A 19,640-nucleotide genomic window follows, 5' to 3' on the forward strand; every position below is an offset into this window, starting at 1 on the left:
TATCTTTGAAAATCATTTCCTTGGAATAAATGCCTATAAACAAAATTGCTAAGTTAAAGGGTCTACAATCTTTTGATATTCCTTGCCACAATCCTCATCCCTAACCAATAATGTATCTGGGCAATCCTTTTAGAACCAAAAAGCCAACAGGTATGTCTCTTTAATTTACATTTCATTGGTTATTGAGGAAGCTGGGCAATTTTTGATATGTTTATTGACTATTTATAGGCCCTTTCTCAGTGAATTGCCTGTTTATGACCTGCCTGCTATTCCACATGGTTGTTGCATATACTCTTACTCATTTTTAAGTGTTCATTGTCTGTCAAGGCTATTAACCCTTTGTCAGATAACTTGCAATTAATTTTCCCAGATTTTTACTTGTCTTTTTACTTAGTTCTTGATAACTTTTGTTGAAACATTTGTTTTAGTAGTGAAATCAATAATTGTGTGGTATCTCTAGGAATTAAAAACCAAATATACATCTATTTTGGAGTCCCTGGTGCTTTATATTATATTTTGATTTCACTTGCCATAATTTTAGAGTACTTGCATCAACACATTTTGAACCTACTGCAGCCAGAATGGCCTTTCCCTGCTTTGATGAACCTTCCTTCAAAGCAAAATTTTCAGTCAAGATCAGAAGGGAGCCAAGGCACCTGTCCATCTCCAATATGCCACTGGTGAGTCTGAACTCCTGTATATCTACTCACAGGAAACGTCTATCGATAGTCTGTGCCTTGCATTTCCCCAGTGACAGTTATTAACATTCAGGTCACCTGTGTTATTTGGTTTATTGCTTGACTTTTCTTATTTCATTCCCAAGCTATCCTTTTGTTTCAAGCAACAATTTATTTGTAGCCAAAGAAGAAACTGTCCCTAAAACTAGGAAGATTTCAACACAAGTCTCATTCCAGGTCATTGATATTGACAGGAGGGAAACTGTGTAAGGAATCAAGGCAGGTTTAAATGAGAGTGCCCTTTAGGGGTGCCTGGGTGGCTCAGTCGGTTGAGCGGCCGGCTTCGGCTCAGGTCATGATCTCACGGTCCGTGAGTTCGAGCCCCGTGTCAGGCTCTGTGCTGATAGCTCAGAGCCTGGAGCCTGTTTCAGACTCTGTGTCTCCCTCTCTCTGACCCTCCCCCATTCATGCTCTTTCTCTCTCTGTCTCAAAAATAAATAAACGTTAAAAAATTTTTTTTTTTTAAATAAATGAGAGTGCCCTTCCCAAAGCACTTTTGCCTTCATTTTGTCTTATGACCTTTTGAAAGGATTTTAAAGGGAACACTTTGACAAATAAGGCCATATTTCTAGTATATAGTTATTTTCTATAATTTCTATATATGATAAACTAATACTAGCTATATAATTTGTAACTATATGCATAAAATTGGGCTGACAGAAAAAAAAAGTAATCTTTTTGGAATATCATGGTATAAAAGGTAAGTAGTGATAAAGATAGCTCAGTTCCCTTTAAGGAAACCATTATCCTTCAATACCAAAGCAAATATGGACAGGGTTCCATCTGATTTTCAAAAGTGGTGAGAAAATGGCCGTGCCAAATGAATAAAGCTACTCAGTAAGTGCCCCTAACTCTAAGCTGATTCTGGCAGCTCAGAAAAACTCATCTGTAGGGCTATCATTCTGCAGCTGGTGCACATCAGCTCCTAAAGCACACGCAGGCTTTGTTCAGAGAGCTCACTGTGGATGACACTCAGGTGGAACTGACTTGGCCGAGAGTCTTCAAGGGTATACCAGCTCCTTCCTGTGCTGACCAAGGAGGCAAAATCTTAGCACATAGGGACTCTGAGAGCCACAGCCAGCATCTAGGACACTACCTTGCAACTCTAAAAACTCTGTAGAGCCCCTCCCCCCACTGAATACCATAAAAATCCCTTCCTCAAACAAGATTCTGACAGCCCCCCTCAGAGGGCTGTGCTCTGTTCTGTGAAGAGCACTCTTCTGCAAATTTCTGCCAGCTAAGAACTTCTGTCTACTCCACCCACATTTGTATATGAAAACACAGGAAACAATTGTGCTGTTTTTCTGATATAAATTTGAGATAGAGAACATGGTGGTTCCAATTAACATTCCATCCCTGGGATGGGAATGTGTTCTCTAATTACAGAATCACAGCTTTAAGAGAAAAAGCACAGAGATACGATGGAATCAAGGGGAATACTGATGACCAAAAAAGATTGGTGGAGAAACTTGTAGGTTTTCAGGGGGTAGGCTAGGAGCTCCAAAGGCTTCACAAAGATGCTAGAGCTAAATCCATAGGTATCTAAGACCTCTAGGAGAGGAAAATCTCTAATGTAATCTTGCCTCTTGGACAGGAAAGCCCTCCCATTGGCAGAAATCTTATAGGATCAGCCTGAACTCAGGCTGCGGACCTGGAGTTTGGGGGAAGGACAATGGGGTCTCAAAGGATCATTACAGTGGCTGGAAAAGCAAATATACCATTGGAATATTGAATTGTTTGGGCAGTGGGCAAGATTTAATCACACTTAAAGGTTAATTAATTAACTTTAATTAATTATTAAAATTTCCTCTGCAATTTCCTAGTAAATAGCACAACTTCAGGAATGAAAATTTTGACTAGGGCAGAAGGCATTTAAAAAGAAGAGGTAATTTGGAGTTTTTTCCAGAGTAAACCTGGGTCGACTATCAGAGTCAGGACTTAAGTGAGCAAAGAGTGGCCATCACACACACATAACTGGTGGTTGGTTGGTATTAAAAAGAAGCACAAGGGCACCGAAATAGAGGTGGAAATAAGGTTTCAGGAAAAATGCATGTGCTAACATGGAATTTCCCAGGCTGGTTCTCCTCTTGTTCTCGTTCTCCAAGCTCACACCCCAGTGCTGTGTGTTGCCTGAGGTATTACACTTCCCTTTTTGGAAGCAGACCTCTTAGACTATACCACCATCACCCCCACCCCACTGCAAGGCTTCTCCCTGATTGCACTGAAAGCTGATTCCAATGAAGCAAATCAGAGTTTGGAGGAAGCTTTGCCATGTCAGGCCCAAGCATGGGTTACTTTCAGTTTTTTACGAAAATAGAGGCTCTATTTAAGCTGTACTTGGTTACATGTTTTCCCACAGAAAAAAAAAAAAATTAGACATTGTATTTCTAGATAATTTTCAAACCTGTATTTATGGTCAGGTGGACTACCTCTTAGCGAAACCACAAATCTCAGGTTTGCTTTGTCCCATTCATATTATTAATCCTCATGTACCAGATATGAGTTAGTTTGCAACCATCTGGGGTATTGAAAAGAAATTTAGTGATGATAGTTGCACAACTGTAAATATAATAAAAAAACACTGAACTATATACTTCAAAATGGTGAATTTTATGATACGTGAATTATATCCCATTTAAAAAAATTGAGTAGAATGGTCTTAATATCTAAATTATAGTCAGGTATTAGAGAACTTTTAAAATAATTATGTAAATATTGTGCTATGTACTTTCACTTTTATGTCTGGTGGTAAGGAGATTTCTGTTTATAAACTGTTTTCAATGCATTGGATAATTGGATTATTTGCTGATTTTATTCTGATTTTAGGTTAAATCTGTGACTATTGCTGAAGGACTCATAGAAGACCATTTTGATGTCACTGTGAAGATGAGCACCTACCTGGTGGCTTTCATTATTTCAGATTTTAAGTCTGTTAGCAAGATGACCAAGAGTGGAATCAAGGTGAACCTGTGATTGTCACATAGGGTGGCCAGCTTGTCCTGATCTGACACTGTCCTGGTTTTAAAACTAGAAGCCCCACATTTTGGGCACATCCCTGAGTCTTGGCCAAACCAGGAAGGTTGGCATCCTATTGTTACAGATGCTCGTATTTATAATGAAGTTCTAACACAAAAACATGCGGAGAGGCTTGGCCTGGCCTACATCATGGTCCTGGCTCCACCTTTAGCAGGCATTCTGACCTTGACTCTGCTCCCTTGGGAACTTAGTTTATATTTCTTTAAAATGTGTAAGTTGGACCAGATCCTGCAGTGTTTTCTGAGGTTGCCTCTGGCTGTCGCTTCCTGCAGTTTAGAAGTAAATGTCACTGACTACCTGAGCAGAGGATTTCTGGCCTTGAGTAGGAAGTAAAATAGAGCAGTCTGCTTGGAGTATTAAATGACTCTGGGGAGAGCATTTATGCCAGCTAATACTGGAATACTGGAGAAAAGATCTTGTTTCAAGGAGTACTTGCCCCTTTTCTGGGTACCATTGCATAAGGAGCAACCTATTCAACTATATGTTGTTGGGCTCTGAATGCAAATAGGTTTTTTTTTGTTTTTTGTTTTTTTGTTTTTTTGGTTTTTTTTTTTTGGAGAAGAGGAGCTTTAATTTGAAGATGCCTAATTTATTTATGCTGGTTTTCGCTGAGGCCTGAGTAGATAGGACTTCTGGGTTGGTGAAAGTGTGAAGATTTCAGCGAGAATGGCTTGTCTAGAGATGGTATGGAAACTCTGTGCCTTTTCCCGTACCTTGCCCTGCACATCTCTTTCTCAGTTACGTCCTTTTATAATAAATAAAATATTCCTCTGAGTTTTGTGAGCTGCCCTAGCAAATTAATCGAACCTAAGGGGGAGGTCTTTGCAACCTCTAGTCTGTAGCCTGTGGGTCAGAAGCACAGATGGTAACCTGGACTTGTAAATATCATCTGAAGTGGGGGTGGGGACAACTTTGTAAGACTGAACCTTTATGTTGTGGAATCTGGTGTATCTCTGGGTAGTGTCAGAATCGAGGTGGAACTGTGGGACACTCAGGTGGTGTTGGAGAACTGCTTGGAGGTGTGGGCATAACACCCCCCAACACACACACACACATATATTGGAATTAGGTCCAAGAATTCTTTTTACATATTAGTATTTTTAGGCCTTTTATTTCTTTAAACACATTAAACATTTTATATTCTAGTTAACTGTCCTATCTGAAGTCTTTACGTGTCTCATTCTGTGATTTGTTGTTTCTGCTGGTTATTGTTTTGTTCCTGTGTGTATATTGAACTTACACTACCTGAGTTGATGGTGGGTTCTTCCACAGAGAATTTGTTTGCTCCTGGCAGATGCCTGGGAGCCCTTACCAGCCCATGAACCGCTTTAAATCAAATTATTAGCTTCAGGTTTTTGAGCCACCTGGTTATTGTGAGTCCAGTTGCTAACCAGCATGAATATTAACTTGCTGATTCACTCAGGACTTCCCACAACCTCCCCCATATGGTACCAAGACTTGAAAAAGGCATTTTTCCCCCTTGCAGTCTCCTTGAGGAAGGGGATGGCTATTTTTAGTTTATCTTTACAGAAAGGGTATGGTCCTATAGGGTTCAACTTTATGCATGGTGCATATTCTGTTGGGCTTTCCCCCCTTGGACGGGCTCTGGACTTTGTCTTCTATCCCCTGAGACCTTCAATGCTGTGAAAACCAAAGCTCAAGTCCATCTGTGTTAGGTTAGTGTCCTCAGGACAAAAGCTGGCTGCAGGGCTCTTCTGTCTAGGAGGGTCCTACTGTTAGTCATTTTTGGCATTTAAGTTTTCTTTACTTTTCCATTATTCCATAAGAACATTTTTAAAAAGACCTTTTTGTTTACGTTATCCAGGATGTTGTAGTTTTCAGAAGGGGACTTGGTCAGAAATAGGTGGCATTAATACAAGAAATCGAACTTCCAATTATCTTCCTAAGTGGCAACCATATTCCACAAAATGGAACTGTTGATGTCCATCTTCCATACAATTGTGGAGATGTCATAGACTCTGGATCTGGAGTTCTCTCTTGTCCATCAAGAGAGCGGACACAGGATTAAAATGAGACAGAGACTAATATCCGGGAGGAGACAAGAACCCTGAGTAAGGGTCCTTGCTTCGTTTTTATTAGGATCAGAAGGCTTACAAGTGTGATGGCTGTGCACAAAGAGACAGTGAAACTGTGAACATTAACTCGTGTCGGTGAGAAAAGGTGATCTTGAAGATATGCAGTGTTAGGGGTTTGGGTCAATACAAAGCAAAGTCCTGGCACTGGGCAGATGGTTGTTTATGGCAGGCATGAGGCCCAAGTTATGTTAATATGTTGATTTACATAAATTTCACCATGGCTAACAGTATGAGTGAAGAAAGGCCTAGCTTCCAAAGATTAACAAGCCAGGTCCTTTTAATTTCCCTTTATGTGCAGAAATTATAGGGCCAGACAAGCCTCTGTCCTTCCAAAAAATGTTCTGTCTACTAGATTGGGCAAAGGATATGGTCTTATTTGAATATTTTGGTTCAAGATGTCCTCTAGGACCCCTGTCAATAATGGTCCAATTGCCCCAGTGAAGATTATGCTCAGTCTCTCCATAACAGGTTGTCCAAGGAATATTATTCCAGGGGTGGTCTGAATACTTGAGACTAGAGCAAGCTAGAACATTAGGAGTGTGAGATATGTTGGTTTTTTGAGGTATATCAAAGCTTGTGGCTGAGAAAAAGGTAAAATTGGCCTTTTAGAGATTTTGGTCTGTACATGTAAAAGCCAGTTGATTCTTACTTTGAGACAAGCAGATAGGTTGCTAAGTTTGGTAACACACATAGGAGGTGCTGGAATAAGCCACCATTGAGGTCTTGGCATATAAAGCCAATGCTCTTGTTCAGTTTGGAAGGGCAGGTTAAGATTAGCTCCTCCCATGAATTCAGTGTCATTATTGCTAACAGGAATATCCAGGTCTAGGAGTGTTAAGCTGTCAAATATAGGTGGGTTAAGGAGATGAGCCCAATATGAATATTGAGCTTGGCCCGGACAAATGAGGACAAGGAGAAGAATCAGGGTTACCTGTATCGAATTCCTGTCAATGATGGAGATCATGGCCATCAGATGTGAGTCAGGGGTATATGCAATACCATTGTGTTGTAAGAGGATGCCGGCCTGGTTGGACAGGAGATTAAGGCTTCCCCATGTTATGTTGCGTTTGTGGAGTGGCTTCAGGATGAGGAGTCAATGAAGAGGCTTCTTCCATCTTGAAAAAGGGGGGCTGGTGGCTGCTCATTAAGAGTCATTCTCTGGAAGTACTGGTTCGTTGGAAGATATCCAGGGGTCTCCATGGTATGGCTTCACCAACCAACAGAGAGGGGATCCATAGAGGTCCAGAATCTGAAAGAACACAAACATATTCTCCTCAACCCCAGGTGAGAAGTTTAGTGGGTCCAGTCCATGTGGGACCCCTTTCAGGGGTTTTGTATAGCACCATAGGATGAGAGGGTTTATCTGATTTTGAAGAATGTCACTCAGCTGCTGTTAGTCTTTGAGGATTAAGATTTAAAAAGTTAAGAGTAGGGGCGCCTGGGTGGTGCAGTCGGTTAAGCGTCCGACTTCAGCCAGGTCACGATCTCTCGGTCCGTGAGTTCGAGCCCCGCGTCGGGCTCTGGGCTGATGGCTCGCAGCCTGGAGCCTGTTTCAGATTCTGTGTCTCCCTCTCTCTCTGCCCCTCCCCCGTTCATGCTCTGTCTCTCTCTGTCTCAAAAATAAATAAAAAAACGTTGAAAAAAAAATTTTTAAAAAGTTAAGAGTAATCATAGCATGATCAAGAAGGAGCTGAGGTTGTAATGTAGATAGCCATGGGTATCTCTCCCTTTTTTGTTTTTTTAACATGTTTTTGAGCATACTATGTGCTCCTTTTACAATTTCTTGGCCTTGTGGATTATAAGGAATGGGTAATTCCAACCAAGGCTTAAGTAAAACAACTTAAAAAGGGCATGCTGTCCTGTCATTTTACCCTTTTTGTTAAAATTTTATTTATTACCTTTAACAAAAATGTATGCTCATTTTTTATATCTTTCTTACATATCTCTTACTTTTTTATATACTGAGTTACTTTCCTTATTTCCATTAGCCTTAATTATATTTAGCAGAATTTTAACTCTTAGAAACCTTAGTCTCCAGTGAAAACAAAGTAGCAACCAATTGTAAACCATCTGTTACATCAGAAATTTTTTAGGTGGCAGACTTATGGATCCATTAAGCATAAAGCATGCTTTTTAATAGATTTAAATGTCCTCAGTATTTTTGTCATAGAAACCAGAAGCACAAACCTACGGTTAGTAAGCAATGCTTTACCATTCCATTTGATTTGGAAGAGGCCTAAATGTTCAATAGATTTAATTTATCATTTAAGCAAAATGTTAAAGTTTCAGGTTACCAAAGACCCTGAAAGCTATTTTAACAATTACCCATGAAAACTATGAGACAAAGTTAACCATTACTTTAAGTCATCCTTTGGCTGACAAATTGGAAAAGAGATAACATGAACTTATTTGACCTTCAGTGAACCTTAGTAGAATAAAGTTTTATTATTTAATTTTGATAATTTAAAAGACATGTCTGTCTTAATTACATTTTATCTGTGTCCTCTTAAAAGTTTACCATTGTCAGTTTTTTCCCGTGGAACCAGTGAGGAATTCTGAAGTGGGTGGCCCTAGTCTAAGGGGGTATTTTTTGCTCTTAGGAGGAAGAGTTGATGCTGCCTGAGGCATTGAAGAGCCAGATATGCAGGTCGCATCCCAGTTGGTGCAGGACCCTGAGGAGTGGGAAGGGAAGGCCTAAAGGGTGAGGTGCCCACAGCTGGCCTGAAGGCAGATAAAGGCATAGAGGGCAGAGAAAGAGTTCTCGTGGTCCTAAAGCCTGTTAGCTCAGATAGATGAGCAGATACAGATTTTTGTTTTGTTTTCCACTTGTGGAATTAGGCAGTCTATGTCAGGCCAGAGAAGACAGAGAAGTTCCCCAAGACAAAAGGAGTTTTGGCAGTTGCTTGGGAATATTCCTTAAAACCTCCATCCTGAGGTAGACTAACCAGAGACAGTTGGCTCTGATTATCGTAGTCATTGACCAAGGAAATGAATGAGGGAGAAACCCCCACGTGTAGTTAGAGTAGCCAGAGTATATTGGGAGTAACAGTGAGAGAGAGAGAGAGAGAGTCCCCTTTAAAAGAGACGGCCTGTGTAAAATAAGTCATACTATTTTAGTGCATTGTTTTGCTGACAATGATTGGAAGCTGAGCTTGTTGCCTTAGTTGGGAACATTGTCCTGTACTGGACAGTTGTTCAAAAGACGCTGGAATAGCAGCATCAAAGTTTTGCATAGCACGAGTTACACAAGCGTCATGAAACTCTTGGGCATAGACAGCATACTGGGCTGGAGTCAAAATGATTTTTAAAATTTTTTTTTTTTTTTTTTAACGTTTATTTTACTTTTGAGACAGAGACAGAGCATGAACGGGGGAGGGTCAGAGAGAGAGGGAGACACAGAATCGGAAGCAGGCTCCAGGCTCTGAGCCATCAGCCCAGAGCCCCACGCGGGGCTCGAACTCACGGACCGCGAGATCGTGACCTGAGCCGAAGTCGGACGCTCAACCGACTGAGCCACCCAGGCGCCCCAAAATGATTTTTATAAGACAGCCCCAGTCCTAGGCATACATGGAATAGTGCCACAAATAGTTTCTAAAATGCAGATCGTAAAAGGGCTGTGGAGCCATACAGCTGAACTGATTTCTGCAATTCCTTTACTATTTGAAAGAGCAGGCCTTCACGGACGTATTGCCCGTTTTGCCCGACAACGGGAAACACCTGGAATTCACCGGCCTTCTGGGCTTCTTAATGCACTTTTGCATTGGGGTGAGGACTTTATCAGAACCAGTCGGTGAGGTTTCTTGAGGCTTGATATCGTCCCACCCTTTGGAGAGAGGGTGTGTATCTTCTGGCTGTAAAGGCAGTGAAGGCACAGGCTGACTATAAAAAAGCCTAGAGTTTTCCTCTTTTTTGGGTAATTCTTTATCTTTATATGCATCGTCTGAACTCAATGGGAGAAGGGCAGTATGGACAATGGACCAAGTAAGGATTACCTCAGGGGAGGACATTAGCCACCTCGGAATGCTGAGATTTTAATGTTTTCCCTACTCGCTCCCAAATATCAAGATCATAAGTTCCTTGTTTTGGGAACCAAAGGCAGTGTTGCTGGGTAATCATAATTCAAGGAGTGCTTTCTGAGTGAAGATAGTGCCAGCCACCTTTCCCAATGATTGTAAAATATGAATGTACTCTTTCTGCTCTGGGGATAGGGAGTCTCCCATAATAAATCTCTCCAAAGTTCCGCGGCAGCAAATCCTAATATAGTTTTGCTTTTCTCTTAGTTCATCAGGAAGAGATTGTAATCTGGTGCGTTTTTCTTGGAGCTCTTTAGTCGGTCCATGGCATCCCGCAGTCCTTGAGTTGCACCGCCTTCTGGCTGTGTCAGTCCTGGGTCACCATCTGTTGTAGACTTAGGGTCTGGAGTTCTCTCTTCTCCAGCAAGAAATAGGGATGCAGGATTAAAATGTGAGAGAGGCTAACGTTTGGGAGGAGACAAGAACCCCGAGTAAGGGTCCTTGCCGTGTTTTTATTAGAATCAGAAGGCTTAAAAGCGTGATGGATGTGCACAAAGAGACAGTGAAACCATGAACATTAACTCACAGGTGTGAGGAAAAGGGGGTTTTACAGATATGCAGTGTTAGGGGTTTTGGTCAACACAAAGCAAAGTCCTGGTGCTGGGCAGCTGGTTGTTTATGGCAGGCATGAGGGGCCTTGTCTGTTTATCTTAGCTTGCATAGGGGACAAGAGAGTGAGAGCATGCTACCTCAGGGACATCAAGGTACCTTTCTTTTGCTAATAAGCTCCCCTCTGGGCAACTTCGGCCTGTTGCGGTTGGGCAGCAGCCCTATATACCTGTTACCTAGGGCTGGGCAACAGCCCTATTTACCTGTTTACCTATTCTGGACCTTTCCTCCCATGAAAGCAGCTTTCTGATTCTGTACTAAATTGGGGCGCTTCGGCCCTGAATATCTAATCTTGGTTACCAAATCTTGGGTGCTTTCATCCTGTGGCTTCCTATTTCTTTATGCCTTGTTAACCCCTGGGTACAAGCTCAGAGAATTTCTAAGTTTATTCCCCACGTGGAGAGAAGCCACTATGGCATTTGAGTAACTAACTGTGCTTTCTCTTCAGGTTTCCATATATGCTGTGCCAGACAAGATACATCAGGCAGATTATGCACTGGATGCTGCAGTGACTCTTCTAGAGTTTTATGAGGATTATTTCAGCATTCCATATCCCTTACCCAAACAAGGTAGAAATTTTGCAAGATTATTTCAAGTTGTGGCATTTAATGACCTCAGCTATGTATTATATCCCCGTAATTGGCATTCCCATGGTATCTCAGCAGCCCTTCAAGTCTAGACCTCTGGCAGGAGAAGGTTGCTCCTTCTCACCCCTAATCTATACAGTAAATTTCTAATAATAGCAGGAGCAGATCTTGATAAGATTTCTGAGGCACATGTCATGGTGATAATTTTACCTTCTGACCTTAAAGATAAACTCAGTTGTATTAGTGGGCAGACAGCAAAGGGTAGAAGCTGCATCTTTTTCATTATTTGCACATATTTGGTAGAAATAGAGAGGGTGCTCAATACATTTTTCTTAATGAACACATTTACACAGTGTAAGGAAAATCTGCAGTTTCCTTCTTAAATGGGCTTTTAAAACTATTATTCGTTTGAGATTTTAGGTGTATGGGAGTCGAGGGCATCCAAAGTCAAGTGTATAATTGAGGAAATTATTATTAAGAGTATCCAATCCCTGAATTCCTTGTCAGAAAGTTAGAAGAGGAGTCAGAAGGCCCGAGGCCCCAATCTGACTTTGTCAGGCAACAGCAGAGCAACCCTGAATCACTGAGCCTCTTTTTCTAGGTTGTGATAAGTTCTTTTCTTTTGATCCCTACACCCATCCATTCTGAAAGTTAGTGTGTTTGGGCAATGTCTAGTTTAGGGACTGTTAATACATTTTTGTGTCCTTTCCAAGATCTTGCTGCTATTCCTGACTTTGAGAGTGGCGCTATGGAAAACTGGGGACTGACCACATACAGAGAATCTGTTCTATTGTTTGATTCTGAAAAGTCTTCTGCATCAAATAAGCTTGGCATTACTTTGACTGTGTCCCATGAACTCGCCCACCAGGTACACAAGATAAATGATGCTTTTAAAAATTGTGGTGAAACTACATCTATTTTGCTTTTATGGGACTTAAAAGACTATTCATATTGATACATGAAGTGTATCGATTCATCTTTACTTTGTCTTTTTTTCTATAGGAAAAATGATTTCTTTTAAAGCACAAGGTCCCATGTTTTAAAATGAACGTTGAAAGGTTTTTCTTCTTATTTTGATAAAAAATTCTGTAAATGTTACTTATATGCTGACATTGCACATACGAAATCTTTCCTTCTGAACGCCTTATGTCTGTAACTGTGTAGATAATCCAGTCTCCGTAGAAATGTATGAATAATCTAGTACTTTCCTTTTAGTGGTTTGGGAATCTCGTGACTATGGAATGGTGGAATGATCTTTGGCTAAATGAGGGATTTGCGAAGTTTATGGAGTTTGTGTCTGTCACTGTGACTCATCCAGAACTGAAAGTTGTAAGAAGTATTTACTTATTTTTAACAAGTTGATACTGCTGTTTTGTTCAGTGTTGCTGGTCTTTGATTATAGAATTCATGGAAATATTAATAACTCCCTGATAGCTTAGATTAGAATCTGGTTTCTAAAATGCTAGTGAACTTGAAAGGTAACACAAATGCTTATTTCCTAACTGGATTGCTTATTTCCAAATATGTGGTTGTTAGGAAATTCTGTTAAATCTTATCCTCCCTTATTATAAAAAAGCTAGAAGTAATGACAGCCTGTCTGTTGCATATCATTTCCTCAACCATTAGGTTCCTCTCTGAAGGATTATGTACAGATTGCTTTTATTTCAATAGTATCCTGCTTGTCAAATCAAATCCGATTCTACTTGTTTTAGGTAACTGCACACTTGTTTATTTATGAGCCTACACTCGGGAGTCCCAAACTTCATGCTTTGGAACCTTTAGATGTTTATTTTATTTTATTTTATTTATTTATTTATTTATTTATTTATTTTATTTTTTTAAATTTTGTTAATGTTTATTTATTTTTGAGACAGAGAGAGACAGAGTGTGAGCAGGGGAGGGGCAGAGAAAGAGGGAGACACAGAATCAGAAACAGGCTCTAGGCTCTGAGCTGTCAGCACAGAGCTCGACGCGGGGCTCGAACTCACAGACCGTGAGATCATGACCTGAGCCGAAGTCGGACACTCAACCGACTGAGCCACCCAGGTGCCCCTACATGTTTATTTTAAAAATCAGGTGTTTAACTTGTGAAAATCGCATGTAGTAAAGCTAAAAAAGAAACTTACTTTAAAAACAAACAAAATCCCCCAAACAATCCTTTACCCCACTATAATTTTGACCTAGGCATATATTAACTTCTCATTTTCATCTTCCTGTACACATAATTTATAGTTGTAATGTCTATATAACTATTGTACTACAATGGGTCATAAATATTTTCCCATTTCCACATATGCCTTAATAATAAAAATGATGATGTGTGTATGTTATTCTGTTGAGTAATATGCCCTAAGAAATTAGATTATATTTGGAATTTGTCCTCCATTTTTTTTTTTTTGACCACATAGTTTTAAATTTAAATTTCTGTGGGGCGCCTGGGTGGCTTAGTCAGTTGAGCGTCCAACTTCAGCTCAGGTCATGATCTCACGGTCTGTGAGTTTGAGCCCTGTGTCAGGCTTTGTGCTGACAGCTCAGAGCCTGGAGCCTGCTTCGGATTCTGTGTCTCCCTCTCTCTCTGCCTCTCCCCCACTCATGCTCTGTGTCTCTCTCTGTCAAAAATAAATAAACATTAAAAAAAATTTAAATTTCTTTGCCTTAAAATAAGATGATTGGAGATGTTGGAATCACTACACATTTTAGTTTGTTGTTTTGGCACTGTTTGACTATAGGAATGATAGTTCTATTTTTAAGTTAAGAGAAAATTGTCTTCTAAAGTGATAGGCATTTAAGATGAACAAAATCTAAAATGTTCACCTAAAATTGTTTCTAGGATGCTCTTTAGAAAACTGCAATTCTGTCTAGCCCAGATAAAACATGTGTCCTTTCATATTTTTTATCTAAAAATAAATCAAGTCTTTGTCTCAATAGGAAGATTATTTCTTTGGCAAGTGTTTTGATGTGATGGAGGTAGACGCATTAAATTCTTCACACCCTGTGTCGACAGCTGTAGAGAATCCTGCTCAGATTCGGGAAATGTTTGATGAAGTTTCTTATGAAAAGGTAAAAATGGATTATAAGGGTACATTTTAGACATCAAACTTATAAAGACTTTGGTGGAGAGATGACAGAGGGTTGTGGGGTGGCTTTCCATAAGGAACAACCCAGGTGGAATGCTTTTTATGCTGTCCCATGCTGGCAGGGGCTTAACTTTAAGTTAAACTTAAACTTGACTCTTTAAGGCTTAACTTGAAGTTTGGTTTGTAATCCTAAAGATTATATTATAGTCAGTTTGTCATTTACTCTGTCATAAAGTGAAAATCCATGGTCTACAATAACTTTGTCTTTTATTTATCATTCAACAAATAGGTCTTGATTGAGCATAACTGTTGTACCAGGCAAAAATCCGTGCCCCATGTAGCTTGCCTTTCACTGCCTTCAAAAATGGTTTATATTGTTGAACTGCAAAATACTGTCCTATACAGTGTGTTTAATACAGAATTGGAAATGGTTGCTAACGTCTAGTGGGAAATTTTACATAAAAATCTTGATATCTGGCTTCTCTGGACAAGGAAAAAGAAAAAAAAAAAAGGATTCTTATGACACTGGTTACATGGAACCTGGGTAATTTCCCTTGGCAATGCAACCTGGAGATAAAGTCATAGTTCCTTCTTCATGAGATCAAGGATGCTTTTCCAATTCTCTTTCCATTTCCAACTGTTTCCATTATTTTTAACGGGCAGAGAAGGTCATTATCATTGTACTAGGCTGTTTTATTTGTAGTAAACAGAACGGTATTCTTCGATATTTCCATAAGTAGTTCAGGGGAGATAACAACACACAAGTACATAACTTGGTGGAACAAATTAGAAAACCCAAAAACAAACCCACACATACGGTTATTATTTTTTTTTTTTATCTGTGAAAAAAGAGCCAAGAATATACAATGGGAAAAGGAGAGTCTCTTCAATTAATGGCTGTCCCATGGTTGTTGGACTGAGCCTTGTGTCTAGCTCTATGCTGGATGTGGTGTCTGCTTAAGATTCTATTTCTCTGCCTCCTCTCCTGCTCCCGCACTCTCTGCCTCTAAAAGAAAAACACACACACACACACACACACATTATATATTTATAATAGAACTACACGCGTAGGGCAGCTCCATTGCTCTTTGTGCAGAATTAAAAAATAGAACTACCGTATGATTCAGCAATTCTGAGTGTTTAAAGAAAACAAAAACACGAATTCAAAGATAATACACACCTTCATACTCATTATAGTATTATTTACAATAACCAAGATAAGGAAGCAAGCTAGGTGCCCATCAATGAATGAATGGATGAAAAATGTGATATGTATATACAACAGAATATTATTCACCCGCAAGAAAGAATGACATTTTGCCCTTTGGACAGTGTGGATGGACCTTGAGAGCATTATGCTAAGTGAAATAAGTCAAAGACAAATACCATATGATTTTGCTTATATGTGATATTCTTAAAAAACAAAAAACTTCACCTTTCACAGAACAGATTGGTGGTTGTCAGTGGGTGAAGGGGGTTAAAAGGGTACATATTTTTAGAAAACCTTTAAGTCGCTGGGATGTAATTTACAGCATGGTACTATATAGTTAATAATACTGTATTGCATATTGGGAAGTTGCTAAGAGTACATCTTAAAAGTCCACATCAGAAGAAAAATTGTAACTCTATGTGGTAACAGATGTTAACTAGACTTATTGTAGTAGTCACTTCACAGTATATACAAACATTTAATCACTATACACCTGAAACTGTTACATGTAAATTATACCTCCATAAAAACTTCAAATATTTGTGTTTTTTAAAAGTTTATTCATTTATTTTGAGAGAATGAGCAGTGTGAGTGGGGAAGGGGCAGAGAAAGAGGGAGAGAGAGAATCCCAAGCAGGCTCTGTACTGATAGCCCCAACATGGGGCTCGAACTCAACAACCGTAAGATCATGATCTGAGCAGAAACCAAGAGTCAGAAGCTTATTAACTGATCCACCCAGGCGCCCCATCAATAAAAACTTTAAAAAGTATCCATTCTTTTGGCAGAGATATGCACTCCATGTCGATATTCAGGGGTCCTGACTTTGCCTGTTATCCTCACCATCCCCTAGAGCCACAGAAAAAGGGACAGTCTATGTCTTGAGAAGATATAAGAAATTCTCTCAGAAAAGGAGATTTTGTACTTCTTAAAGGGTGATTTCTTTTTAGGAAGAAAAGGAAGTAGGAAGGGCTTTCAGGGTCAGTGGAATCATTATTGCTTAGAAAAAAGATTTAAGAGAAGATAGTATATACAGGAAGTGAATTGAAGGGTCTGAGGGGAGAAGAAGGATGTTCTTGGGAATTAGAAAGTTACATTGAAAAAAAAGGTGGAGGGGAAGAAACAACCTAAACAGAAAATTTTTTTTTACCCTTGAACGAATTCCCTCATTTATGTCCCTTATCCATTAGAGGCATTTGAGTTTGTGATCTACAATCCACATGAATGGGGGTGGAGGGGAAAAGAGCTCTTAACCCAGGAACACAGGGTACGTAGGAATTCTCTTTTCTCATTGTTACTCTTGCCTTCTATGCTCCAGCTGTCTGCGCTCCCCTCCCTTCCTTAACCGGTACCTCTGCTTCTACCTCTTGGACCTTCTGCCCCTACTGCTGCACTAGCGTGGCAGTGGGGAAGGCAGGTGGTGGTCCAGGGTTCAGTGTTGATGCTGCACCGTTTGCTGACCTGTGAGTAATGGGAATGGGCCATGATGTTAGTTTGTCCTGTGGGAGACTTGATTGCTTAGTGGACTGAGAAAGAACAAAAACAGTCCTGTTCAATCCCCTCCCTAGACAGGTTTAGGTTTAACCTACTTTCTTTAAAAAAAATTTTTTTAAAGTGTGATGGTGGGTTAGATGATTAAACTATAACCATGCTTGACATTGTCTTTTCAGGGAGCTTGTATTCTGAATATGCTAAGGGATTATCTCAGTGCTGATGCATTTAAAAGTGGTATTGTACAGTATCTCCAGAAGTATAGCTATAAAAACACAAAAAATGAGGACCTGTGGAATAGTCTGGCAAGTGTGAGTATGGTTTTATTTATCTATTTTCGGAATCCACAGGCTTATTATCATGTTTTGTTTTGTTTTTCCTATACCATATTAATCCATCTGACCAGAATCATGAGTGTTTTCTACAGAACTGAGAATAATATGTTTATTTTTGGTTTTTAGATTTGTCCTGCCAGTGACACACAAAGAATGGATGGCTTTTGCTCCAGGGGTGCACATTCATCCTCATCCTCAGTAAGTTGTTAGATCTCTACATGCTACCCCTAAGCACATATTTTGAGTCCGCATTCTTTGAAGGAAACCTCTGTGCCAAACTCTTTGAGGCCCTTCATTCTGTCATTCTTCTCTACAAAAGATTGTGTTTAAACTATACCAGACCGACAGTCTTTTATAATTTCTTTTGAGAACTATCTACACAAGGGAGTTGGATAGCATTCTTGGGTAACACATATCACTGGTACTAATTTGTTGAGCTTCATTCTCTGTAAAGCAGTGAATGTATGGCATGTTTCTATGGTAGACGGGGTCTGTATCAGTCAGGCTATATGGATCATTTCCATAGGTCTTCATTTGTGAAACAACAAATAAGGGCAGTGAACATTCTGGAGAGCTTACTATGTGTCAGGCAAGTGCTAATAAGCACTTAGGTACATTACCTCCTTTACTTTGCAGAATAAGACCATGAGTGGGGTACTTTTACTTCTATTTTAACAGATTGGGAATGTGGAATCCAAAAGCCTATGCTTAGTAAATTACAGAGTGGGGATCTGAATTTAGATTTAATTCACGTGTTTAACTGTTAAGCTGTAAAGAATTCCTAATATTTGAGTCACAAAACAATGTGAGTCTGTTTATCTGGACTTGTGGAATATTTTCCTAGGTGGTGGAGGTTAAATCCACAGATTCAACTAAACTTTATTCACCATATTTTAATTTTTTTGGCTTTTGGTTTTTAGAGATGGCTTTTTTCAGTAATTTCTAGATTGTTATGTAGCATGTTTTGTCTTTTTTTACTAGCTCTTAAATACCTTTAGAAGCTTTTTTATTTTTTTTTATTTTTGAGTGTTATCTTTCTTTTCTTTTAATATAATTTATTGTCAAATTGGCTTACATACAACACCCAGTGCTCATCCCAACAAGTGGCCTCCTCATTGCCCATCACCCACTTTCCCCTCTCCCCAACCCCCCCATCCACCCTCAGTTTTTTCTCTGTATTTAAGAGTCTGTTGTGGTTTGCCTCCCTGCCTGTTTGTAACTATTTTTTCCCCTTCCTTTCCCCTATGGTCTTCTGTTAAGTTTCTCAAGTTCCACATATGAGTGAAAGCAGATGATATCTGTCCTTCTTTGGCTGACTTATTTCACTCAGCATAATACCTTCCAGTTCCATCCATGTTGCTGCAAATGGCATGATTTCATTTTTTCTCATTGCTAAGTACTATTCCATTGTATATATAAACCACATCTTCTTTATTCATTCATCAATTGATGGGCATTTAGGCTCTTTCCAGAAGCTTTTTTAGTATCAAAAATGTATTCTCCTTTGAATTTATGACTGTTGTGTGTGGACTATCTTGATGCTACCACTTAGGAAGTATAGGCTGTTGACTGATGATTTCCGCCTCCTCCCGCCCCGCGTTGCTTCTCTGGGAGCCAGTAATGATATATAGGTGTTGAATGCCTGGCCATTTTGTCTCCCTTCTCTGCCTTCATTCCCATGCCTGCTTTGTGTGGTGTGGCAAGCCCAAGGTATGCCTGGTAGAACCAGATACATGCTCTCAAGACATGACCTACACATGTAGATAGAGGAAGAGAATGAAAAGAAGTAATCAGTGCTCTAGTGGGAATGCTATGGCAGAAGGCAGTGTGGGGAAGGGAGGAAGGAGGACAGGGTCTGATGAGCCAAGGAAGGGATGAGGAAAAAGCCTCACAGAGGTTGTCAACAGGAAGTAGCCCTGTGAGCGCAAGCTTGGGTTCTCTATTAGAGTTGGGCGAGTGGTCACATGTCTGTTTTTTTCTGTGTATAAATCAGCACTGGCGTCAGGAAGGCCTTGATGTGAAAACCATGATGAACACGTGGACGCTGCAAAAAGGCTTTCCCCTGATAACCATCACGGTGAGAGGGAGGAATGTACACATGAAGCAAGAGCACTACAGGAAAGGACCTGATGATGCCTCAGAAACTGGGTAACATTCATAGAGAAAAGCTCATTTTGTTGCCTAGGTACCACCTGCCTTGTACGATGAAACCTTATTTTTCAGAATGCTCTTAATAGATGCTGAAATATTTCGATGAAAGCTATGTATCCTATAAAGGTGATTACACAACACTGTCTTCCCAAAAGGATAACAGTGGCTTTAAACCTTGGTTCAGCTCACTAAAGCTGATTATATGTAATTATTTTGACATTCTCACATTGTGTAGTTTGAT

The 19,640-nt window shown here is 39.9% G+C and overlaps 1 protein-coding gene across 5 annotated transcripts in view; it reads left to right on the forward strand.

Annotated features, from left to right (window-relative positions):
* Positions 1–19,640, forward strand: part of ERAP1 (endoplasmic reticulum aminopeptidase 1) — a 128,054-nt gene that overhangs the window by 89,696 nt on the left and 18,718 nt on the right. For all 5 annotated transcript variants that reach the window (XM_019428844.2, XM_019428840.2, XM_019428841.2 and 2 more), the window contains 9 exons: positions 542–680; positions 3,564–3,698; positions 11,000–11,120; positions 11,852–12,006; positions 12,354–12,467; positions 14,067–14,198; positions 17,093–17,224; positions 17,375–17,446; positions 19,242–19,396. In XM_019428844.2, coding sequence (XP_019284389.1) covers positions 542–680; positions 3,564–3,698; positions 11,000–11,120; positions 11,852–12,006; positions 12,354–12,467; positions 14,067–14,198; positions 17,093–17,224; positions 17,375–17,446; positions 19,242–19,396 — 1,155 coding nt within the window. The remainder of the gene's footprint in view (positions 1–541; positions 681–3,563; positions 3,699–10,999; positions 11,121–11,851; positions 12,007–12,353; positions 12,468–14,066; positions 14,199–17,092; positions 17,225–17,374; positions 17,447–19,241; positions 19,397–19,640) is intronic.

The sequence above is a fragment of the Panthera pardus genome, unplaced genomic scaffold (genome assembly GCF_024362965.1).
Source record: "Panthera pardus isolate Hobbes unplaced genomic scaffold, ASM2436296v1 HiC_scaffold_2, whole genome shotgun sequence".
Lineage (NCBI taxonomy): Eukaryota > Metazoa > Chordata > Mammalia > Carnivora > Felidae > Panthera > Panthera pardus.